Source organism: Equus quagga, chromosome 18, assembly GCF_021613505.1.
Source record: "Equus quagga isolate Etosha38 chromosome 18, UCLA_HA_Equagga_1.0, whole genome shotgun sequence".
NCBI lineage: Eukaryota > Metazoa > Chordata > Mammalia > Perissodactyla > Equidae > Equus > Equus quagga.
The window spans coordinates 41,178,042-41,202,406 of NC_060284.1; the positions used below are offsets into that span (position 1 = coordinate 41,178,042).

At 54.1% G+C, this 24,365-nt stretch overlaps 1 protein-coding gene across 9 annotated transcripts; it reads left to right on the top strand.

Annotated features, from left to right (window-relative positions):
- Nucleotides 1–2,455: 2,455 nt before the first annotated feature.
- On the top strand, nt 2,456–22,165 carry CSF1 (colony stimulating factor 1). 9 transcript variants are annotated; one of them, XM_046645635.1, is made up of 10 exons: nt 2,939–3,049; nt 6,017–6,116; nt 6,209–6,331; nt 7,600–7,662; nt 9,183–9,353; nt 12,889–13,036; nt 14,289–15,313; nt 15,831–15,916; nt 16,257–16,315; nt 19,983–22,165. In XM_046645635.1, the coding sequence occupies exons 4-9, from the start codon at nt 7,612–7,614 to the stop codon at nt 16,300–16,302; spliced, it is 1,527 nt and encodes a 508-aa protein (XP_046501591.1). In that variant the 5' UTR covers nt 2,939–3,049; nt 6,017–6,116; nt 6,209–6,331; nt 7,600–7,611; the 3' UTR covers nt 16,303–16,315; nt 19,983–22,165. The 9 variants fall into 9 exon arrangements, with proteins under 9 accessions (XP_046501584.1, XP_046501583.1, XP_046501589.1 ...); XM_046645628.1 differs by lacking the exon at nt 6,017–6,116 and having other exon boundaries at nt 2,456–3,049; nt 6,146–6,331; nt 16,257–16,313; nt 19,980–22,165; XM_046645627.1 differs by lacking the exon at nt 6,017–6,116 and having other exon boundaries at nt 2,457–3,049; nt 6,146–6,331.
- The last annotated feature ends 2,200 nt before the right edge of the window (nt 22,166–24,365 follow it).

Here is a 24,365-nt window from a genome sequence, read left to right on the forward strand (position 1 = left end):
TCTATGATTCCAAAGCATTCTTTCACAGCTAAGCACTTACTCTGTACTGTTCGTTGCCCTAGAGACCCCAGATGTCAGCCCATTTGACCTCACAACCACTCCTTGGGGAGGGGCTTATCATTGCCATTGTACAAATGAGGGAAGGGGCTCAGAAGGATTAACGGCTTTGTCTAAAGTCACACAACAAATGAGTGGCAGAGCTGGCACTAAAATCTGCCACTGGGACTCCCAAGTCTACTGCACCATGTTGTGCCGTTGCTTAAGACCCATGTGAGTGGACAGATAAGAACAAGAAGAAGAATACAGCACTTAGGACCTTCAGGTCCTGTGCTAAACACTTCACAGACATCGTCCCATCCAGTCCTCAACACCTGGGTGAGCAGCATAAATTAACGTCTCCATTTTATAGATGAAGACACTGAGGCTGAGAGAAGTTTGTCCAAAGTGACACAGCAAATGACTGGGCAGAGCTGTCCAGGTCAGGTAGCTTGTAAGTGGTGGAGTCAGGGTTCAAACCTGGGTGTGTAAAGAATTTCAGTTGAGGGGGAACGAGGATCCAAGCCTTGGGCTGACAGGCAGGATGGCTGCCTTCTGGAGACAAAGCTGGGTTTTCACATGGGCCTCAGTGAGCCCAGGGTGGGGGAGGGTTGGCGAAGGAGGGATCAGGTAAAATTTGACTTCCTTCTCAACAAGTCAAGAGCTTTATCTCCTCTAACCTCTTATCAGTCCTAAGAACTGTGGTGTCAACACATTATCTTAAACCGTTATTGTACAGGGACCACTTGACAAAACACACCCCAGGGGAAGTAAGACTTCAACCTCCTTCCTCTGGCTGGGCTGTTCTCTTGCCTTCCTTCCTCCAGGCTCTGAGCATCCATCGCTGCCCCACACTCCTTATCTCTAACTGCCCCCAAGCCCATGAAAGCAGGGACCATGTCAGCATGTCAATCATCATATCCCCAGGTTTAGCACAGTGCCTGGCACATAGTAGCCAAATGGTGCACATTTGTCAAATGAATGAATGATTTTCTAATGGCTTCATTGGACGCAATCACTATTAAGTGGGTACCTGTGATGTGCTAGGCGCTGTTGATTCTGAGGCAGGTGAACGTGGAGGAAGTCTCAGTCCAGGGGGGAGCAGAATATAACTATCAGGACTATCTAAATACTTTTTAGAATAATGTGGAGAATGAATGAATGACACAACTTTCTCAGAGCCACCATGAAGGAAGGAGCCAAGTCCAGTGGGAGCACAGGAAAGGGAATCATTGATCTGCCTGGAGTCGAAGGCTTTGCTGGTGGAGGATGCTGTGTGATTTCAACCTTGAAGGACAAGGAGTTTGCCTTAAATACAAACGGGGAAAGAAGCATTCCAAGCAGAGGGACCAGTATGAGCAAGGGCTTGCGGATGTACAATTACTGCTTGGGGCTAGAGCAAGTGACAAGAGATGCCCCTTCTAGACAAGGTCACGTGTCATATGGGCCATCATACCATACCAGGCCCTTGATATCCACCGTTTGCAATCAAGGGGATTCAACCAACTGCAGATCAGAAGGCCTATGATGATTGTGTCTGTATTGAGCTCGGACAGACTTTTCTTCTTGTCATTATTCTCTAAATAATACAGTATAACTATTTACATAGCATTTATATTGTATTAGGTATTTAAGTAATCTAGAGATGATTTAAAATATATGAGAGGGTATGCGTAGGTTCTATGCAAATACTATGCGGTTTTCACAAGGGACCTGAGCATCTGCGGATTTGGGTTTGCGGGAGGGTTCCTAGAACCAATTCCCCCACAGATATCTAGGGATGACGTTTATCCTGGGGGAGTAGGGGGTGGGGTGGAGGGTGGCCTCACAGAGAGATTGAAATATTGATCACAATAAATTTTTGGAAGAGAGAAAAAGCTCCTGACATTGACTTTATAATTAATAGGCTCATCTTACTAGGCTCTTTTAGATTCATTCTCATGTAAAGATAAAATAGAATTAATTATCTCAGTGAAGGCATTTCTGAAAGCATCAAGGGAAACCTAGGACCCAGGTGCGAATCACCCCAGGTTTTGGCAGTCAAGAGGGAGCGGGTACCAGCCAGCGTTTACATCACCCGAAGGTCAAGTGCCCAGAGTGTCTCCTGGCCCATAGGAGAGCCTCCCAACTCCTTGTCACAGGACACAGTCCTTCCCCTCCTGGTCAGGTAGCTAGCCTCGCTGTCTGTACCCTGCCCCCAGGATGGGAGACAAGAGGCTGGGTGGGCTACTTGGGGGCTGCACTGGAAGGAAGAGGCTGCCTGCGAAGCCGCTGACGCAGGCTGCACAAGGTGCTGCAGCCTGCACAGGGCGGGGCGGCGGGGGGGTGGGGGGCGGGAAGGAGGCCCCAGTTATCAGCGCTGGCCCCTGCTCTCAGTCTATTTCCTGCTTAGATTTGGGAATTTTCAGGCCCAGAGGGAAAGTCCCTTGAGGAGAATATTAGAAAGAGAGCACTGGATCCGCTTGGAGAGCGCGGAAGGAAAGGAAAAGCTCTGTCCAAACCCGCTCGTGGAACGGGGGAGGCGGGGAGCCCGCGTTACTTTCCCCGAAGGCTTCGGAGTCGAGCACGGAAAACAGGGCGACTGGGACGACAGGCGGAGAAGACCAGCCCGAGGGGTGGGGGAGGGGAGGCGGTTCAGTGGGCCTCTGGAGTGTGTGTGTCTGTGTCAGTGCGCGCGCGCGTGTGTATGTGTGTGTGTGTGTGTGTGTGTGTGTCTGGCGCCTGTCCAGGGTGATTTCCCGTAAACCACATGCCCCACAAAGTCCGCTTAAAAGGCTGTGCCGAGGAGCTGGCCAGTGGAGTCGGGCTTGGGGAAAGTGAAAGTTTGCCTGGGTTCTCTCGGCGCCGCCGTCCGTCTCTCCGCACTCCGGGACAGCGGCGCGGCCCTCGGCCAGGGCGCGGGCTCTGCAGCAGCCGGCGAGCGAGCGAGCGAGCGCGGGCGGCCAACGCGCCCGGCCGGGACCCAGCTGCCCGCATGACCGCGCGGGGCGCCGCCGGGCGCTGCCCTCCCACGGTAAGTGGCGGCCGCGGCGCGGGGCGCGGGGCGCGGGGCCCGGCCCGCCTGGGGCACGAGCTCCTCGGCCGATGCGGCCGCTCGGAACCGACTGCCCCGGCGCGCCGCCTACCGAGGCTCTCCCGCCGCGGCCGCGGGCTCCAGTTTCCTTCCCATCTTTGCGTGCGAACTGCCTGGGGCCCCGGGTGCGCTCGGGCTGGAGCCGCACTGGACCCTGCAGCTGCTCCCGGGGCTGCAGCACTTCCCTGGAAAAGGGAAGACTGTTCACCCCATTGCACGGAGGGGCACACTGAGCCACCCGCTGGTAGGAGAGAGGGTTGGCAGCCGCGGGCAAAGGCTCGGTGTCAGACAGGGGAGTCCCTGCCTTTCTCCCTTCTGACCGACCACCGCGCCAAGCGACAGGCGGAGGGGCTGTGCCCTGAGTGGGGTGCCTTTGCAGGTGGGCATCTTCCTCAGCAGCCGCCCACATACTTCCAGGCCCTTCTGGGGAGTGGGCACTTCTGGATGGGGAAAGTTTAGGCGTCATCCGGCTTATAGAATGCCAAGGTCTGTGCCCAGGAACCTGCTGGCAGAAGGAGGGAGACCGACAAGCCACTACTTGTTCCAGCTCACAGGCAGGAGCTGTTGCGGACTCTGGTGGCTGAATCAAGTCTGTTTTGGGGGGACCAGAGCCCAGGGCTGAATCTTTTTTATTTGCAGGATCTCGATCAGTCAGTTGAGGAGATCCTGGGCTTGGCAGTGGTAGAGGAAGGTGAAAAGAAGGTTTGGTGATGTGCAGTTGTGGACAGGGACGGGGCTCAGGACTGCGTGGGGAATATCCTGTGCCAACAATAGGCAGTAGCTGCTGTAGCTTCTAGAAAGTGCAGGGTGGCACTGTTAATGAACAGTGAGTGTTCTCCCCATGGGTTTGCTTCTGAGGAACCTGGAGGACGATGGGAGGAGAAACCCCCGGGGAGAGAAGTGGAAAAATATTTGGGAGGTGAGGTAGGGGGTTGCAGGTGGGATGAGAGGGAGAAGGAAGAGCAGCTCCACAGGGGAGGAAAAGCCCAGCTGAGAGAGAGGAGATAGGGTTGAGAGGGGAGAGTGGGAAGGGTAAGCTGATAGGCAACAAGACAAAGATGAAAAGGGGGCTGGAGGTGAGACGATGAGGAAAGTAAAGGTGGAAAGAAGAGAGGGCTGGTTTTAGACAGAGGCAACCTGAGGGTCCACGCATGCCAAGGTCTCTCCAGGGACCTTGTTGATGGGGAAGAGGGAAGAGGATGGGAGGCAGGTGAGGATGAACAGCGCGGCTGTGATGCCCCAGCATCTCTCTGAGCCTGCAGCAGAGATTCCTTCCTGGCTGCCCCAGAGGCTGAGGCTAGTGGGTGGGAGGAAGAAAGGAGTGGGAGAAAAGCCAGCCCAGCCAGATGCAAGCTAGAGTGTTAACCCTTGGGTGCCTGTCCAGGTCCTCCTCTGAGGCAAAACTGGGGCCCCAGGTGCAGGGGTGGTCCCCTTTGGCCACCTTCAAAGTCAGCCTCCCACATAGTAACTGCGCTCTTCCCACACCGATGCCTGAAATAGCTCCCAAGGCCAGGCAGCTCTTGGAGTTAAGCATTGCCCTCACCTTGCTGTCCTCAAACATCAAATCTTGAAGTGCCTGTGGCAGGGTTGTCTTCCTGAGCATCCGCTTCCCCATGGGCCCTTTCCTTGATACCATTTACACTCGGGGTGCTGAGCCCCAGGGGCAGCCTGCTTGGGGCAGACACATACCTTCTGCAGGGCCCACTTTCCTCCAATGGGTCCTGATCCGGAGGTTCCTAAGGGCCTGGGAAGCCATTCCCACCCAGGGCTACCTCCTCAACTGCCCAACAGAGTGTGAAGTTCCCCCCACAACTGTGCTCCCTCCTCCACGCTCTCCCTCCCCCGGGTCAGGCCAGGACCCTCACTGGATCCCTGTGTTGAATAGCACTGGGCCATCCTGTGCCTCTTCCCTCCGAGCCTCCTCTTTCTTCTTTCTGCTATCAACTTCTCCCCATCTTTCAAGGCCTCATTGAGGCCTCTTCTCCCTGGTAAGAGCTGGCAAAGCTTTGGGCTTTTAGTTATATGTAAATCAGCATGTTGTTGTGGGCTGTTTCATAGTCTCCCTGTTTTTCCCATGTGCTATTTATTTGTGTATTTGTCTCATCATCTGGATTACTGAGGCAGAGCCCAGAGCCCAGGAAGGTGCCAGCTCTCACCCCACCCTGACAGCATTTCCCTGAATCTGGGGGCACCAGCTGCTAGGAGGCGACCTCCGACTGGCAAAAGAAAGCCCAAGCGACTTTCTCTGCCTCTGGCTGGAGAAGGGGGGACCTAGGGCTAAGGGGGCCTGAGTGAGGAGGAGGGAGAGGGGAAAGAAGGGGATGACAGTCCCCAGCCAGTCCCATCACTCTAGGGGTGAGCAGCTACTGGGCCAGGTAGGTGCTGAGCTGGCTGGCTGGCTGCAGAGCCTGATGGGTTCTGCTAGGCAGGTGCCAGCTGGGCATGGTCTAGCGCTGGCACCGCTGCGCCTGATTAATTGGTTGGGCTCCTTTTGACACACACCTCCAGAGTTCCCAAAGGTCTGTGGCATGGGATACATTCCCAGTGAAACTGAGTTTGGGTCCCTGGCTTTTCCAGTAGCAGAGCCAGACCTGTGTGGAACCAGGTGGGAGGAAGGGCTGGGCCCAGGGAAAACGTCTCTGGCTTGAAGTCTGGAAGCTGGTGCATGTACATGAACTTGAGAGGAGTAGGGGGCTCACAAGATGCCTGGCTCAGTGTTTGATGTCGCAGGGACAGAATAATGGGTAGATGCTAGTCCTGCGCTCAAGGAGTTTCCTGTGTAATTGGAATTTAGACTGGTAGGCACACCTCCCATGTCCTCATTAGAAGTTCAGTGTGTAGTAAGTCTTAGCCTGGGTTAATCAGGGAAGGCTTCTCGGAGGAGATGACATTTGGTTTGTTATCAAGGGAGAGCAAGTTTGTGCCGTGGCTGTTGAGAAATCCTGAGAAAGCTGGATTTGGGGAACGCTGCATCCTGGGGTGAGGGGCAGAGCCTGTAGCATTGTAGGTATGAGGTCCTTGTTTTTCCATCCTCAGCAGGGCATGGGGATTCCTGGGGAGAGTGAGAGCTGGGGAGAAATGACACCCTCTCTATCACAGACATGGCTGTGCCCCTGGCTGCTGCTGTTCTGTCTCCTGGTGAGCAGGACTATTACCGAGGAGGCGTCAGAGAACTGTAGCCACCTGATTGGGAACGGACATCTGCGTTTCCTGCAGGAGCTGGTGAGTGTGTGGCCATGCCTACTCTACCTACATCTCACTGCGGAAACTGAGGCAGGAGCCAGGTAGCAGGGTCAAAGAGAGGGGTTGCAGGCGGAGAAATAGGGCTGTGGAGGACATGGCTCATGGTTCCCACCTAGCTCCACTGACGCTCCCCTCATTGACCTTCTCAAGGTCAGGGTCTCTGACCCCCAACCCTGAAGGCCTTTCTGACTCCCCTGCAGGCAGTGGACAGGGTGGGTTTCCAGCTGGTTGCCTGGGTTAATGATTGCCTAGAATGTCAATCGCGGGCTCCAAGAAGGCTCGTGAGGCCTGCTCTCCCTCAGTGGGATGCTTCCTCTGAGGAGCCAGCCCAGCCTGCCTGCTGTGTCCAGATATTGCCTCCCGCTCCTGGACTCCCAGATGTACCGCCAGCCTGGCACCAGAGCCTCAGCTGGATTTGGCGGAGGGGCTCCTGCTTAACTCCCAGCCCTCTGCCCTCTCTTCCCTGGCTCTTGCACAAGCCCTGGGGCTGGGATGGCCTGCTCACTCAGGCCATGAAGCAGCCCGTGCCTCATTCTAATGGGGCTGGCAGAGTCGTCAGCTGTTCCAAACATGGCTCAGCCGGACAGAATCAGGATGCTGTCATGGCTGCTGTCCTGCTCAGAAGAGAATTTACCATTCCTCTGGCCAGCCAGGAAGGGTAGGGTACCACTGGCTAAGGCTAACTCCAGGGCCCTGAGCTTAGAGCCTGTAAGCAAGGCCCCCTGCCCTTCTTATCCCTATGGTTTTCCTCCTGCATGTAGCTGGTGTAGCAACTCAAGGTAGACCAAGAGCCACAGCATCTCTGAGGCTTAGAATCACAGAACCACTGCTCCAGGGACCAACAAGGGCTTTAAGATCATCTAACCCCAGCCCCTACAGATCCTGAATCTCCAGAGCTTGTCTAGCCTCTAATTGAATTCCTACCATGACAGTGAGCTCACTACCTCCCACAGGAGATTATGTCCTATATCTTCTATTAGATAGTTCTTCCTTATAGCAAGATGTCATCTGTCAGATTTCATGGAGTGGGAGGTAGAAGGAGACTTCTTATTCTTCTACAGCCCTCCCCTGGGCATGTGGAAGGCACAGATCTTCCCCCAGCCTTGGCTCTGTCTTTCCAAGTGTGGTTGGGGGGAAGGTAGATGAGGATCAAACCTTTATCCACCCAGAAACTCTCGTCCCCATTCTTAGGCAAGCTCAGTCGAACTGCAGACACCCTGCCACCATTGGCCTGCTCTCTCTTACAGATTGACAGTCAGATGGAGTCCTTGTGCGAAATTTCCTTTCGGTTTGTAGACCCAGACCAGTTGGTGAGTTGTGGCTGTTTACAAGGCCTGTGTGTACTTTCTGGGCTGGGTATATGTGAAAGCATGAAGGCAGCAGAAATCCCAGAGCTGGGCAGGGTGTGGGTGTGAGGATCCCTGGGTGCTCAAGTCTGGGGCGCCAAGGTGTAAGGCTCAAGTCCCCTGCAGCTCCCTTCTCCTGGCCTGGCATATATCAAGTCTTAGGATGTGCCAGGCACTTTTCTAATTTAATCCTGACAGTATCAGTATGTGGTGTACTAATCTTTTTTATTGTCCTCAGAGAGGTTAAGGGAGCAGAGCTAGTAAGTGGTGGAGGCCTGATTTGAACCCAAGCAGGCTGGCTCTAGGGCCGAGGGCAAACCAATGCTTCTGCGTCACATGCTTTGCTTAAGGATGACATCTCCATCCAGCAGACCGACCGGCAGCCAGGGAGTCAGTCCAGCTCTTTCCCTCTTCCTCCTACCCCACACCCAACCAGATACCAAATGCTAGTTCTCCCTCCCAGCAGTTCTGGGTTCTGCCCCAGCCCCACCCCATCAGTTGCTTGGACAATTTCAAGAGCCTCCTAAATGGCCTCCGTGCTTCCTGCGCACCTGTCATCCTGCCACTAGGGGGAGCTCTTGGAACCCCCCCCCCCAACTGGTTACCTTTATTTCCCTCCCCCAAACCTGCCAGGGGCCCCTCACTCCAGGGGAAAGCCCAAGTTGTTTAGCCTGGGGTTTACAAGCTCCAGTCTCCATCACACAGCCCCACCCACTACCCCCATTCCCTGCTCCTTCCTGACTTCAAGCCTTTGTACAAGCTTTTCCTGATGCCTGTAATACCCTTCCAGCTGCCCCCACCCCGGCCCTTAGTCCCCATCTATTCATCTTTGTGCCTCATACACAATCTCTGTAATGCCCAGAATTGCTCTCATCTCTGAGCTTCTGCACACCTGACCCATACACACTTCTGTTGCAACTGGAGACCACCTCGTGGTCCGAAGAATAACCTCAGGATTTCATTCACTCACTCACGCCTTAACAAGCATTTACTAGGAAACTTTTGGACCAGGTGCTAGGAATACAGGGCTAAAGCAGAGTCTCTGCTGAGGCAACCACCATCTCCATATGGAGACTCAACACTGAGGATGTTCTTGGGACCCTGAGATAGTCTCCAGTACCCCTATGGCCTGAGGAGAGACAGAGACACAGAGAGAGACGTTCCCTAGAACCCTCCCTGCCTATGCACCCCCATTCTGATTAAAGCCTCATCTTCCAGAAATCTGAAGATCTCTCTAATCAGAACCCACATTTCCTTCCCTCTACCCCAATCCCTAGCAGCGCTGGATCCCAAAGAGAGAGGATAAAAGACCAGCCGAGGGCAGCGTTCTCCTTAGAACTGGAGTGGTGTGGCCCCACCCCTCAGGGGAAGGGGTAGGGCAGGCTACAGCCCTCCATCCACCTGGGATGGGGGGCATCTGGCACAGAGCCTGGGTTCCCAGCCTGCGTCAGCCAGACCATAAACTCTAGGTTCTCGTTTAACAGAAAGATCCCGTGTGTTACCTTAAGAAGGCATTTCCCCTGGTGCAAGACATAATGGAGGACACCATGCGCTTCAAAGACAACACCCACAATGCCAATGTCACCATGCAGCTCCAGGAACTCTCTCTGAGGCTGAAGAGCTGCTTCACCAAGGACTATGAAGAGCAGGACAAGGTAGGAGTGTCCTGGCGCCAGGAGCACCGAGTAAGGGCAGAGGGCGCCTGTGGTGGTACCATCCCTGCCCATGTGCACAGAGTCCATTCACTAGCCTCACCCCATGTCATTGTTCACTCACTCTCTCATTTATTTATTCATTCCACAAACCTTTGCTGAGGACTTCCTATGCAGGAGGCATGGCACTAGGCCTTGATGATGTCTTCGTGAGTAAGACACCATGGTTCCCGGCCTCCTGGGGCTTATACTGTAATTAAGCGATGTTGGCAGCCATTAAACAAACAAGGACACGAGTAAATTGAATTATAAACCATAAGGACTATTTATTCATTCAACAAATAATTAACGAGTGCCCATTGTGTACCAGGTACTGTTCTTGACACTGGGAAATTGTTGTGATCAAAACGGACAAAAGTCCCCGCATTTGTGGAGTTTACGTTAGGGGGTGGTGAGACAGTTAACGAAATATGTAAGTAGGACATGTTGTGTGTAGGAGAACAAGGACTGCTTTGCAGAAGAGTAAGCCAGGGAAGGGGCTACCTGAGGGAGGCACCCATGAAGAACTGCATGGGGCTCTGACAGAGAAACGGGGCTATAATTGAAAAGAAGAAAAAGGCAGGGAAAACTTCTGAGTAAGAAAATATTAAGGTCCAAAGATGAGCAAGAGTTAGGAAACAATAAGGCCAGTCAGAACATTCCAGAACAGGGAACGCTATGCACAAAACCCTAAGGTGAGCAGGAACGTGTACAGGGACCCAAGGGATGGTCGCATGGCCAAGGCAGGGAAGCGAAGGGGAGAAAGGAGAGGAGGCAGGAGCCAGATCACCTGGGGTCTTAAAGATGTGAGATTTTCTCTAAAGTGCGAGGGACGCCATGGTGAGCAGGCGAGTGACCTAATCTGACTTACACTGTGAGACCATTCTGGTTGCTGTGCAGAGAATGGACTGTAGGGAGAAGGGATGGAGATGGCAGACCAGCAGGAGACGCAAGTCTCGGCCAGAGATATTGGTGGCCTGGGCTCGGGTGTGCGGTGAAGGTGGAGGCAAGTGGACGCGGTCCAGTCAGCGCGGAAAAAGGAACAACAGGACTTGGTAGTGCAGTGGCCAAGAGATGCTGAGGGAAGGGAAGAGTCGAGGATGGTTTTGTCTTGATCACCTAGAAGTTCCAGTGATGCTGAAATGGGGAAGACAAGCTGGCAGAGTAGGTTTGGGGGAAGAGCAGGGGTTCCGTTTAGGGTACTTTGAACTTGAGATGTTTGTGAAATGGCCAAGCAGAGATGTCAAGCAGACAGCTGGATATATGGGTCTTGAATTTGGCTGATGATATACAGATGTAAGAGGTTTCAGCACGGAGGTCATCTGTGAAGCCAGGGGACTGTGTAACATTGCCCACCGTGAGAAGAGAAACAGGCCCAGGAACCGCAGCGTTTAGGAGTCAGGCAGAGGAGGGGGACCTGGCAAGGAGACTGAGAAGGAGCAGTGTGAGGGGTGAGAAGAAAACTGGGAGAGTGTGGCTCACTGGACCCATGAAAAAGTGTTTCAAGTTGGAAAGAGCTAGTAACTTTATCAAATGGGGTTGAGAAGTCAAGCAAGATAAGGGCTGACAAGTGTCCTCTGGATTTGACAACATGGAGGTGGTGGATCAGGGCGAACAGAACGAGAGGAAGTGGAGAAAACACTGGAGGAACATGGCTCCAAAAGGCGCAGAAAAAAGAGAGAGGTAGCTGGAGGAAGTACGGGATTAAGGGAGAAAACATTTTTTAATAAAAGAGGCGTTAAATCTGTGGTTTTCCAGTGTTAGGATTCACTGGAACCACTTGGGGAGCTTATTTAGAACACAGATTCCCAGTGTAGGCCCCTAGAGAGTCTGATTCTCTGGGTCTGCGGGTGGGCCTAGGAATCTGCATTTTAACAAGCCACCCACCCTAGCACTCCAGGAGGGAGGGAGGGAGCCAGGGAAGCTGGAGGAGCTGCCCATAGCAAGAGTCTCCTGAGAAGACAGCAGGGAAGGGGTTCCAAGCTCCTGAGGAGAGACGGCGCAGCCACTGTTGAGACAGGTGGGCTCTGACGGCTCCTGTTTTCTCTATGAAGCTGGGGTGAGGGATAAAGGAGACAGACATTTATGAAGAAAGGCCAGGGAGTACCAGCTTACCTCTTACCTACAACACCCCTGACGAGGAGGCTGGAGACACTGTTTGACTTTACAGATGAGGAAATGAGCCCAAACTGGATAGTCCCTTTGGCGAGTGTCACCTAGCTGCTGAGGGATGGAGCTGAGCCGGGTCTGCTCATTCGTACACTCATCATCTATCTGGCGAACATTTATTAAGGGCCTTCTATGCACAGGCTGCGGGCACACAGCAATGCCTTCAAGGACTCCATGGCCTAGTGGAAGCCCATAGTTCTTCCCTTTGCAGCTCAGTTTAAGGAAAAATTTGGTATTTGGAAGTCAGCAACAAGTATGCCATAGATGAAGCCATGGGCAGGCATGGCCTTGTCTGCTGTGAAAGGACAGGTGGGCCAGGACCGAGCCCTGAGGAATGCTAGTGTTTAGAAGTCAGGCAGAGGAGGGGGGCCTGGTAAGGAGACTGAGAAGGAGCAGCTCAGAGGTGGGAGGAAAACCAGGAGTGTGTGAAGCTTCTCAGAGTTCCAGTGAGTGTGGGGAGCCTGGGTCCCATGAGCAGACAGAGCTGGAGCAGCCTCTACCTTCGTTCCAAGACACCAATGCTAGAGAAGGACCCGCCGCCCCGGGGCCTGCTCCAGGCCATTTTCCACACCACAGCGGGATGATCTTTCTAAAATTTGAGTCTTATCATGCCACCACCCACCTCTCCAACAACCCCTGAGATGTTTTTTCCTTGCTCTCTGAATAGGGTTGACAGTTCTTGACATGGCCAACAATGCCCTGCTGGACCCAGCCCTTGCTGACCTCTCTTTTTGCATCTTCCACCGCTCTCTTCCTGGATGGCTGTGCTGTAGCCACTCTAGCCTTCTTTTAGTCTTTCAACATTTCAGGCTCTCTCCTGCCTCAGGGCCTTGGCACAGTCTGTCCCCACTGCCTGAATCTCTCTCTCCAGCCCTACCTCCTTTCCTGGTTAACTCTTGCTCATCTTTTAGTCGATTCCTTGGTGAAATTCCCCCTGAGCCCTCATTTAGTTCCCTCTGTTGTACATTGCCAGATCATTCAGTACTTCTTCATAGGACCCACCACATTGTAACAACGTATTTAATGTCAATGCCCTGCTGGACTGAATGTCCAACTTGGCCAAGGACCACCTCTCTTGTTCATTGCGTGATTCCCAGGTAATTGCCATATGTCTGGCACATAAGTATGTGTTAAATGGATCTGTGAATAAATGACGTATCTCATGACCTTAGGACCTATTCTGCTGCAAACCAGGGGAGAGAGGAGGGAGAAAATGAAAGGGAAAAAGAAGACAGATGTGAGAGAGGCCAAGGGAGTTTGAAAAACAAGCTAGAGACATGGGGCCAATGCTCATCCTCACCAAAGGGGGCCCTGCTCTCCTTCATTCCAGGCCTGCATCCGAACTTTCAAAGAGACACCCCTCCAGTTGCTGGCAAAGATCAAGAACGTCTTTAATGAAATAAAGAATCTCCTTAAAAATGACTGGAACATTTTCAGCAAGAACTGCAGCAATGACTATGCTAACTGCCCCAGCCCAGGTAAGCACCAAAAGGGCCAGCAAGTGGGGCTGGTAGGCCGGCGGTGGCGGGGTGGGGTGGGGGGTGGGGGGTGGGGGCAGTGGAGGGGGATGGTGGGATGGGGAACAGAGCAGGGATTGGGAGGTGAGACAGGGGCTGGAGGAACCCCCGGGAGGCAGCCTGGCTGCTACTTGTGCTCCTGTGTGTGTAGACGTGCTTGTTTTGTGTACATATGTGGCTTCATGTACCTCTGGTGGTCCTGGGCACATGTCTCTTCTGACATGTGTGTGCATGTACACTTACATATGTCTGCATGTCAAGGCATCAAGAAGCATCATGCTCGTGGCTGTGAGATTAGGGAATGGAAAAGGGCGCCCCTCTTGGAGAGCCCTGTGGGCATGGAGGCTTTCTCCACCGGCTCTGCAGGCTGGCTGAACACCTGGGGGGTTCCATGAGAGAGAGAGGCTCCATCTGGGAGTCAGGGCCCTTCTCCAGGAGCCCTGCTACGGATCACCAGGATACCCTGGCTCCAGAAGTGCCCAGGATGCCTTGAGTGTCTCCTCCAGGGACAAGGCTGGATTCGAAGGCTGAGCATCATTCAAACTCTCCCAGTGCTGGCCCAGCTGCACATGTGTACCCTGCGTGTCCTCGTCTCTGCGTCCTGTGCCATGTGCCCTCCTACATACAACCTTGCTCCCCAGGGCACGGTCTGAGGCCCTGCGACCTGCCAATGGCCAAGTCCAGTCTTGTTGCTTCAATTCAAAGGTCTCAAGCCTTGGCCACGTTCCAGCCCCAGCCTGTTCCCACCTGTGGCTGTGGCTCTGTGGCCCCTGGCTGTGCATGAAACCACCTTGCTGCTTTCCAACCAACACAGTGTCCTTGGGGCTTGGATGTCTTGTCTTAGTGCTGGAGGCCACTGCTCAAGCTCCTGGCTCGCTGCTGCTCCCCTCTGGCTTGGTGTCTACCCAGCTGGAACCCCAGGATGGGCTGTTCTCTGGTCTTCCCTGACCTTGACCCCCAGTCTGTGTGTCTAAACCTGTTCTTTGCTCTCTGCCCGTAAGACCCTGCAGTTTGCACCTTCCCTGCCTAACGCCTGTGTCATGAGCATCGGCTTCAGTCCTGTGCTCTCCTCAGCCACGGGGCTGAGTTAGGGGATGAGGGGACCCCCAGACCCATATCACCCTCTTGACCCCCTCTGGGAAAGCTGTGCTGAAGGCTGGTGACTCTATCTTCTCCCTGTCTTTCTCTCTCCCTCTCTCTGTGGTTCTTTCAGATGTGGTGACCAAGCCTGATTGCAACTGCCTGTACCCCAAAGGCACCCCTAGCAGTGACCTGGCCTCTGTCTCCCCTCAGCAGCCCCTCACCCCCTCCATGGCCCCTATGACTGGCTTAACCTGGGCTGACTCTGAGGGGACAGAGGGCAGCTCCCTCTTGCCCAGTGAGCAGCCTCTTCGCACAGTGGACCCGGGCAGTGCCAAGCAGCGACCACCCAGGAGCACCTGCCAGAGCTTTGAGTTGTCTGAGAGCCCAGGCATGGAGGGCAGCCCTGCCACAGGTTCACCTCAGCCCCGCCCCTCTGTCGGGGCCCCTGTTCCTGGGACAGAGGATGTTCTCGACTCTGTGTTGGACCCTAACTGGGCCCTAGAAGAAGCCTCCGGAGTGGCTAGTGAGGGTCCGGTACCCCAAGAGGCAGAGCTTTCCTCCTCCAGGCTGGAAGGAGGCAGTGTCCAGGCAGAGACCACCAGACCCAGCGACCTCCTCTCAGCATCTTCTGCATTCTCTGGATTGGCAAAGGGCCGGCAACCGGTGGATGTAACTGGCACCCCAGTACCCAAGGTGGGCCCTGTGAGACCCACTGGCCGGGCCCAGAGTTACAGACCTGAGAAGACAGATGGTTCGTCTGCCCCACCCAGAGACCACCGGGAGCCAGGCTCTGCTAGGACCCCATCACTGCGCACACAAGGCCTCAGCCGTCCCTCCACCCTCTCTGCTCATCCAAGGCTTCCCAGAAGCCACTCCTGGGGCAATGTGTTGCCCCTTGGGGAGCTGGAGGGCAAGAGGAGCACCAGGGATCGGAGGAGCCCTGCTGAGCTGGAAGGAGGACGAGCAAGTGAGAGGGCGGCCAGGCCTCTGGCCAGGTTTAACTCCATTCCTTTGACTGACGCAGGCCATGAGACGAAGCACGTGGGACCTGCTGACCCCCAGCTCCCCGGGTTTGTCTTCCGCCTGCTGGTGCCCAGCATCATCCTGGTCCTGCTGGCCGTCGGAGGCCTCCTGTTCTACAGGCGGAGGCGGCGGGTAAGCAGAGCCCCATGAGGGAGAGGAGGGCGTCTTGTGGGGGCAGTGGCACAGCCTGGGTAGAGGAGCAGGTCAGAGGATGACTCGGTTTGGCCTGGGTTCTTCAGATGCTGAGAGACAGGAGGCTGACTGAGCACAGAGGATGGGCAGTTGAAATGAAGGGTTCTTCAAGAATGAGGAAGGCTCAGACTGTTAGGTCAATGTGAAGAGACCCGTCAGAAGGGAGTGGGAGAGAATGTCTTTGGGCTCTAGTGAGGTGAGGACTCAGATGGGAGGTGAGATGGAGGGGGAAAGTGAGGCTGTGTGTGTCAGGGCAGGGTGTTCGCCGGGAGCTCTGCAGAGCCTAGACCCCCTAGAACAGGCGACAGGCTGCCTGGGCAGAGGAGACGGGACATCGTAAGCAGGGAGGTCTCAGGAAGCTCCCCTGGCCCTCTGGCTGATCCCTACTTCTCAGTAGCTGGGGGAGTAACTCTCTCATCGACTCCCTGGGCAACCCTGTCCCCTCACTTTCCCCCAGCTCCTCAGTGAGCCTGCTCTTTCCTGTCCCCAGAGCCATCAAGAGCTTCAGACAGTGGATGTCCCCATGGAGCAACTAGAGGACAGGTGAGAGTTTTAGGGGGCAGGGAGGGCGGGCTCTGCGAGGCACCAGGGGCCTGTCTTGGTGTCTGTTTCCCCTTCTTTGTTTGGGGAGATTTTCTCTCACTTGCTCTGAGGAAATGGAGCTGAGAACAGGATGCAGGGTGGAGAAGAGGGGCACCTCTTCTTTCCCAGATGTCTGGGCTGCTTCCTGACGTCTTCTTAGGGTTAGGCAGTTCTGTGTCTTCTAAATCTGAAAGGGCTGGAGCACATGTTGGGGGAAGGGGGTTGAGGAGGAAATTTAGGGGGTCCCCTGACTCCCTGGCCCCTGCTGAAGTCTTAAGCCAGTTCTGTGTTCCGCCCGCAGCCCCCTGACCCAGGATGAGGACAGACAGGTGGAGCTGCCAGTATAGATGGAATCCTCAGGTAAGATGCTGATTCAGATCTCTCTCCACTCCTTAAATTAGCTCCACCCTTTCCAATCACCCTAACTTGTTGGCAATGCCACCAACTCCCCTGAGGCCCACACACTTGACTCCCTCCCCTCTCTCCTACTCCCTTTTCCATCCACCCCCAGGGCCAGCCAACACTCTCCCTTCTGGGTCCTGAGGTCTCCCCACTGCCTCACCATTCCCTGCACCCTGTCTCAGGCCGGGCACTATTACCTCTGCAGTGGGTTTCTTTTTCTGCATTGGGCTTCTAGTCTTATCCCCACCTTCCATGCCAGAGCAACCAAAATCCTCTTGCGTAAGGTTTTTACTCTCCTGGGGAATTTCAGTAGCTCTGCGTCACCACCACTTCAAACCCAACATTGTCTGCTTGGCTCCCAAGCCCCTCCAGCGTCTGTCCCTCACACACATCTCTTGCCAGTTCCCCTCTGTTTACACCCTTGTTTGACCCTGCCCCCCAGCTAAGATCATTTCTGCCTCCCTGCTTTTAGATTCATGGAGCCATAGAACCTTAGTCTTGGAAGGGCTCTTAGAGGTCATTTGGCTTGGTGTCCCACCCCACAGGGGCCTCCCCTTTCTGCATCCCTGGCAGGGAATCAGCCAGCTTCTAGTCATACACTCCCAGTCCCAGGCAAGCTCCCCGCCATCTCCCAATAGCACCGTGAGGAAGTCCTTACTCATGTGAGGCCTCCCTGCCCCCTCCACGCTGGTCCTCCCTATTCTTCTGGGAGCCCTCTGATATGTCCCCTTCAAGACTTCTCTAAGCTAAATGTGGCCAAGTCCCTCAAACATTCCTTATATGATATGGTTTTCAGACCCCTCACCATCCTGGTCGCCCTCCTTTGGACACACTCGTTTGTCAATGTCCCTCTGAAAATGTGGTGCCCAGCCCTGGACACAGTGCTCCAGATGTTGTCTGACCAGCTCAGAGTACAGTGGGACTGTTACCTTCCTTGATCTGGACGGTATTCTTCTATCCGTACAGATTAAGATTGCATTAGTATTTTTTTAACAACTGCATCACCCTGTTGTCATATGTTGAGCTTGTTAAAACCCCTGGTTCCATTTCCCATAAACCTCTGTCAAGCCAGACCTTCTCTATCCTGTACTTGGACAACTTAATTGTTTAACCAAAGTGCAGGAGTTTGTATTCATCCTTGTTAAAGCCACCTTGTTGGTTTCTGCCCATCATCCAAGCCTATTGAAATTGTTTTCAATCCTACTTCTGTCTTCCTAGCCCTCCCATGTGTGTCTCCCGCACCTTGATGAGTGCCTTCTAGTGTCCTCGCCCACATTGTTGATAAAGACGTGACCCTTATTTCTTCTGGGCCCTGGCTCCCTGATTCCAGGTGGCCCTTGGCCCTCCTCCCTTCCTGCCCTTCAGCCCACAAGCAGCCCACAGGAAGCTTCCTGACTGTCCCCCTCCTCCCGCTGGCTGCTCCTGCAGTTCATACTCCTCAGCTATTTTGTATTTGATTAATACTATATCAATTTGCACTTATTTGGATGTTGTTTTTATCCATTTTAAATTCTTACTTTGTGTGTATATGTACCTTCTGCACCCCTAAGAAGGCTGTAAGCTCCTTGAGGGCAGGGACTGTGTCTTCTATATTTTTGCATTTCTTTTTCTATTCCGGGTTCTAATACAGAGAGCGCTTCTCCCTACTTGCCAAGAACTCAATAAATGTTGACTGACTGGCTTCAGCGCTGACTGACGAACTGATCTTGGCCAGCTGTCTCTAACTGACCAGGCTTCTGGCTCACCAGTTAACCAGCTAACTATTTGACTCTGACTGACTGGCTGACCAGCTGGCCACGTGACACTGACCAACTGGCTAGCTGGTAACTACCTGACTGGATAGTTGTTGATTGGTGAGCCAACTGGCTAATTGACTAGCTGGCTGATTGCCTAATTCGCTGATTAGCTGACTGGCTGGTGACGCATTCAAGTTTCCCATCATACCCGGTGCCATATGCAATCAAGCACCTTAGGGCCCTCCCACGTGTGGAGTGACAGGTATAGACCACTCCTAGAGAGACAGGGGATCTGGCAAATGCTCAAAACCAGGGGAACTTATTTAGAAAAGAGCGAAAGTAACACATGTGTGATCCAGGGGTCCACCTTGTCAGTAGGGTGGACTAAGATGGGCGAGTGGGTCAGATGGGACACTGGCAGGGCTGTGAGGATGACCCAGACTCCCTCTGGACTGGTAAGCAAAGGATGGACCTAGGTCCCTGGGGACTTCGTGGCTCATTGCTGCACCACCCCCACTGATTACCAGCTTCTGCCCTTGGTCTTGGCCGTCTGCCCCATCTCCTCTGCACTCCTAATCTCCTTTCCCTGCCTGCCTATTCTCCGGCCCTCCCAAGCTTTCTTCTTCCTCCTCTCATGATTGTACTTAGAGAGGGAACCCAGGATGTGGCAGGGGCCACATCCAGACCCCCCCTTTGGATCAGTGTGTCCAGCTCTAGGGTGGTCTCCAGCCCAGTCACCATGAGTTTCAGGGGGATTCAGAGCCAGCCCCAAGACTAACTGCTGCTCTGACGAGAGAGATGAGAGAGGGACCCTCAGGAAGAAAACAACGGACACCAGCCTCTCCACTCCAAGGAACCAGGAGATAGGGGCAGGGAGCTGGAGTTCACCCACTTGGTCCTTCTTCCCTCCTGGCACCAGCAGGGCCTGTGGTCCGGCTGTACCCAGCCTGGCTCATGTCCAGTTTATGATTCCCCCTTCCTCTCCCTCCAGAACATGGGAACGGGCTGGGTGCCAGAAGCTGTAGTCCCATCTTTCCTCCTTACCCATCCCAGGGTTTGCCAGTAGGGTCTATAGACAGACAGGGAGGCAAGCTCCACACAAGATCCAAAGTCAAACTGTTGGATGGAGTCCAGGGGATTTCTGCTCTGGGAACAAAGCGTTCTGAGGAGGCTGGGCAAGGGGAAAGGATGGGGGAGGGGTGGGGAGAGAGCAGGACCCAAACTCCCATAGATGATGCAGGGAGGCAAGTCCCTTGTCCCATCCAGGAGGAGCCTGGGTTGCTTAGAGATTAGCATGCCAGATGGTAGGGCAGGAGTTTCCTTTTCCTGGAACCACCTCTAATTCTTCCTCTTCAGTTACCTCTGCCCTGCTGTCACGTGTGGTGGCGCTTTGTGATAAATGGTGTGGTGGTGGGAATGAGAAATTCCTCTTCTTTGCTAGAATTAGCAGGATTCATTCTTGGTTCATTGGACCAAGGCCAGTGAGATGGTCTTGTTTGAGGAGGGGTCTAAAGACACTCAAGTGCCTCCTTCCCTCCCTGTCAGATTCCTCCACTTGAGCAATGACAGCCCCCCCTAACCCCACCGCCTGCCTGGCCTGTTCAGACTTCCACCGGGCCCTGTTACCTCCCCCTGTGGTCCCTGGTTCCCTAGGAGGAGGTAGGAGGTGAGACTAGTCTGTCCAGTGGCTTGGGCTGCTGCCAGAGAAAGCTGCCTGGTCCCTTGCGGTGTCTGGGGTGGCTGAGAAAGGGAGGGAAAAGATGGGAGGAAGTCCTGCCTGCAGCACCACCAACAGCCCACAGGAACGCTACACCTCCTCCACTCATGTCCTCAGCGACCCTCCTTCTACTCCCACTCGGCTGACCAGCCTTTCTTTCTCTCCCCTACAGCTGGGCGTGCAGGACAGTCTCTCCATGGGAGGAGACATTGTGGGAGCATCCGCCAGCACCCCTCCCCAGCCATTCTCCTGGGAATGTGGCCTGCCCACCATGAGCAAGCACTCCTGCCTGCCAGGACTAGACCAGAGCAGCCAGGCTGGGATCCCTCTGCCCTCCACCCTCAGACTCTGGATTGACTAAGAGAGGGCTGGAGGATGCCCCCCCACGCTGCTGATGTTTATCGTGGGCCCTGGAGGCTCCCATCTGCTCGAGGGAGGCTGGCAAGCCTGACTGAGGACCATCTGCCCCCAGGGGCTGTGTCCTCTTCCCACTCCCCTCAAAGCCACCACCTGGGCCAGGGACCCAGAAGCCTGTGGGATGTGGGAGAGCAGGGTGGGCGCTGAGGAATGGAAGAGCCCTTGTGCCCAGAGGACCCGCCTGGTGCCAAGGGATCCCAACACCGACAAGCAGGGACTTGTCTCCAGAGAGAGAAGCATGATATTCACAGGGTGGGACAGCGTCGGCTGGATTTCCTGTAAAGGTGTGCAGCCCAAAAGATAGGAAGAGAAGGCCCCTGGGCCTGCTGGTCTGCACTGACAGCCCGGGCGTCTACAGCCTCCACTCACCTGAGTGCCCTCTGCTGGTTGCCAGGCAGAGGTGGGTAGGCCAACCCTGCCCTCAGGACCTGCCTGGCTTGGCTCCTGATGCCAAGGGGAAGGTCAGGCTCTGGCCTTGCCCCACCTTCCCTCCAGCCCTGCCACAGCTTCTCTGGGAGGCTGCGCAGAGGCTCCCCTCATGAAGGAAGCCATTGCACTGTGAATACTGAACCTGCCTGCTGAACAGCCTGCCCCGTCCTTGCCCATGAACGAACATCTGTCCGTCCTCCCACCCCTCTGGCCTCTCCCCATTCTCCTACACTGAGTGCCTGAGCCGGCCTCGCCTGTCTGTCGACTGAGGGAGCCCCTAAGCCCTGACCTTCTGCTGACCCGGCCGTTGAGTCTGCTGGGGGTGGATCAGGGTGGGAGAACTGCCTGGGCCGCCAGCTAGAGCTGGTCTTTAGGCTGCGTTGCTAGAGCTGGTCTTTAGGCTGCGTTGCTCGCCCAGGTTTCTGCATCTTGCACTTTGACATTCCCAAGAGGGAAGTGACTAGTGGGAGGGAGAAGGGGAGGGGAGGGCAGAGACAGACACAGAGAAAGGCTGCAGGGTGAGCTCTGACTGAAATGGGTCTTTGAAATTATGGGTATGCCCCTGAGGTTGGGGGAGGCATCTGCACCCCTGACCCCCAACCCAATCTCCTTCCCCATACCAGGCCCCTGACCCAAAGACAGCCACAAGGCTACTGCCGGCAGGCGCCCAGAGCTGAGCAGGTTGTCCCTGTTAGCAGCCGGTTAGGCAGTGATACCCTCCAGCTCTCACCCCACCCCCATACCACCATCTCTCTGACCAGGCAAGCCATGGCCGGAGAGGGACCAGGAGGGCCCAGGCATCTGCTTCCAAGTCTGCCTTGAGGGCCTCAGCTTTCTAGGCCAGCCCATGGCCACGGCTCTGAGAGCTGGGCAGCAGGTAACAGGGCTGCCGATTGTCCTTGATCCTTCTGTGCTGCAGTGTCCCTCCTCTCCTGCTGCCCTGGACCCTCCGCTGAGAGACCCCGACCTACCTGGCCACTGGGCTGGAGCCCATGACCTTCCCTTCCTGCCCTTGAAAGTGAGAGTCCACTGGCCCCCACCTCCCCTGCCTTGTGGCCGTCAGCTGAAGGAGAGACAATGGAGAACTTTCCTGTGGGGCGCCTTCTTCTAGTCATAGACTCTTTATTTGATACTAGAATATATGTATTTAAAAGTGGAAGAAAAAAACACAGAAAGAAGTCATTCCTCCCCTACCCCCTACCCTTAAACATATAGTATTTTAAAAATCAAGAAATCAAACCCAACCCATTGCAGAAGCTCTCTGTGGGCGCTTGGTGACACAAGAGTGTGAGGGGCCCCAGAGCAACCTCTGGGTGGCTCCCCTGGCTACCTACACAGCAACCCTTTCTTTTCTCTGAGAAAGCCGAGAGGGAACATTGGCTCACGCACTGTGAGATTTTGTTTTTATACTTGGAAGTGGTGAATTATTTTATATAAAGTCATTTAAATATCTATTTAAAAAATAGGAAGCTGCTTATATATTTAATAATAAAAGAAGTGCACAAGCTGCCATGTGTGAGTCATGGGAAAAGTTGCTTTTGGGGTGTGGGCGGCAATAATGGGGGTGGATGGGCAGCAGCTGCTGGGTGAGCCCCAGCTCAGAAAGCTCTTTCCAGGATACACAGGGAAGGAAGTTTCTCTCCAAGTTCCAGTCTTATTACCAGAACCTCCTGCATTATTGCTGTTCCAGACACACTCATCTGCATATCTGTTTAATAGGAAAATGGACAGAAACCAGCCAAACCTCAGGCCTGGCCACTGGCCCCTGCTGCAGCCCAGCCCAGCCCAGCCTGGGAAAACAGCTGGTTGGGCTCTGTCCAAGAGGCCAGGGCCCTGCAAGGACCAGGCTTCTTGACCATTGACCCCTGCTGTCCATGGGAGCAAGCTGGCCAGGTCCTATCAGGGCTGTAAGGTGAATGAGCACTGTCTCTGGGCTGGGAAGTGAGCAAGGCTGGCAGGGTGGAAAAAGCCAGCAGGCTGTGTGAGGGGCCTTCAGGCCTGATCTTCCTACTGGGAATGGAGAGGAGATGGAGGCTGGGGCCTCCGAGGGACAGAGGGGTGTTGGGAAGGCCCAGCATAGCCCAAACACACACCCTGGGCAAAGCTGTGACAAGAGGAGCCTTCTCACCTCTGAAATTGTTGTGTACAAAGTTTTGCATCAGTGGTTCTCAAATTTGACTCTCCTGAGAATTCAAAAAGTACTGATACCCAAGCCACACCCTAGATCAACAGAATCAACACAGGTGAGGTTCAGGCACCAGGCATTAGAAATTTTGAAAGATGTTTCAGGTGATTGAAGTGTGATCCAGGGTGAGAAGCACATAGAGCTGCACTGTCTGATAAGGCAGCAATTTAAGATTAGAGTAACTAAAATGAAATAAAAGTAAACATTCAGTTCCACAGCCGCACTGGCCTCATTTCAAAGACTCCATAGCCACACGTGGCTACCATGTTGGACAGCATGGAAGTAGAACGTGTATCATTGCAGAAATCCTATTAGACAGTATTGCCTAAAAGGTTGGGTCTCTACACTTAGGGGACCAAATTTATAGGGCTAGGACTGGCACCCTGCAAACTTGGCCAGAACTAAGTGCAGAGTGTCTCAGTCATCTCTCTCTGTGCCCTCGACCCCCACTACCACCCTGTCCGTCATCATTCCCTTAAGCTAGCTCTCCCCTTTCTACCAAAAGCTCCTCAGAAAAATTTTTGAAGAAACTTATTCGTATTTTATCCTTCAAAACCCAACTTAAAAGTCACCCCCTCTGAGAATCCTTTCCAGCCCAACACAGGCCCCTGAGGTCCACCCAGGCTTCATTCCCTCAACTCCCATGTTCCCACAGACTGAGAACCCGTTTATGTGTCTGTCTGTCCTTCAGGACTTGAACTGTGGCAGGAACTTTGCCGCATCCCTCCATGCATCTCGGTGCCTAAGAGTATCTGGCACACAGTAAGTGCTCAATAAACGCATGTCAAAAGGTTAATACTGAATGCATGAACAAAGGCATAGTGATGCAAATTCTGACCAGATTTAATGGCTGGCTTTCTAGGGGCTTAAATGGTATGAGCGAGTGGAATGTATATCTAATAACTACAGTTCATTGGCCAAGCGGAGGAGGTATTTTCAGCAGAAGGGTCTCCTCAGCTTTTGATGAGATGGGGCTAGGTTAGAACCCTAAGTGATACTTGGACTGTGGGAGGAATGTATAGTTCAAGGCCTTTATTCAAGAACTGGTGAAAAACAGACAAAAAACCCTGCCTCTCACCTGCCTTCCAGAAGCCCCAGGATGTATCCAGAAAGAAAGGCCAGAGAATTTCATCAGGACTTTCCTGGGCTTCACGTGCTGCAGGGGCTGCTTGAGAAGTGTCAAGTCTATGGAACAATAGTCACTTTGGATTCAGAGCAAGAGGACTGAGGTCATTGGCTTGAATCTCTTACTGCCTGGCTGTGTGAACTTGGGCAATTATTTAACCTCTCTGAACCTTGGTTTTCTCCTCTTCTTTAGAACTGGTTTAAGAACATAAGCCAGGTTCAAATGAGAAGATGAACCTGAAGGCATCTTGTGGAACCCAAAGGGCTGCCCCCAAATAAAGTGTGTTCTAGCACTGCCCCTGCCAGCTGGTTCCATGGTGCCCAGGCCAAACACAGCTCCCTTCTGGGTAGGCACTGGGGACCCAGGATGCTGCCAGGGCCTGGCTGTTCTTGGCTGAA

Bases quoted from the DNA above. Each gene is read 5' to 3' on its own strand.
- CSF1 (XM_046645628.1), top strand. From the start codon at position 2,786: ATGCCCCACAAAGTCCGCTTAAAAGGCTGTGCCGAGGAGCTGGCCAGT. The intron at 7,663-9,182 runs GTGAGTTGTGGC...CTCGTTTAACAG, and splicing joins TTGTAGACCCAGACCAGTTG to AAAGATCCCGTGTGTTACCT. The intron at 15,917-16,256 runs GTGAGAGTTTTA...TTCCGCCCGCAG, and splicing joins ATGGAGCAACTAGAGGACAG to CCCCCTGACCCAGGATGAGG.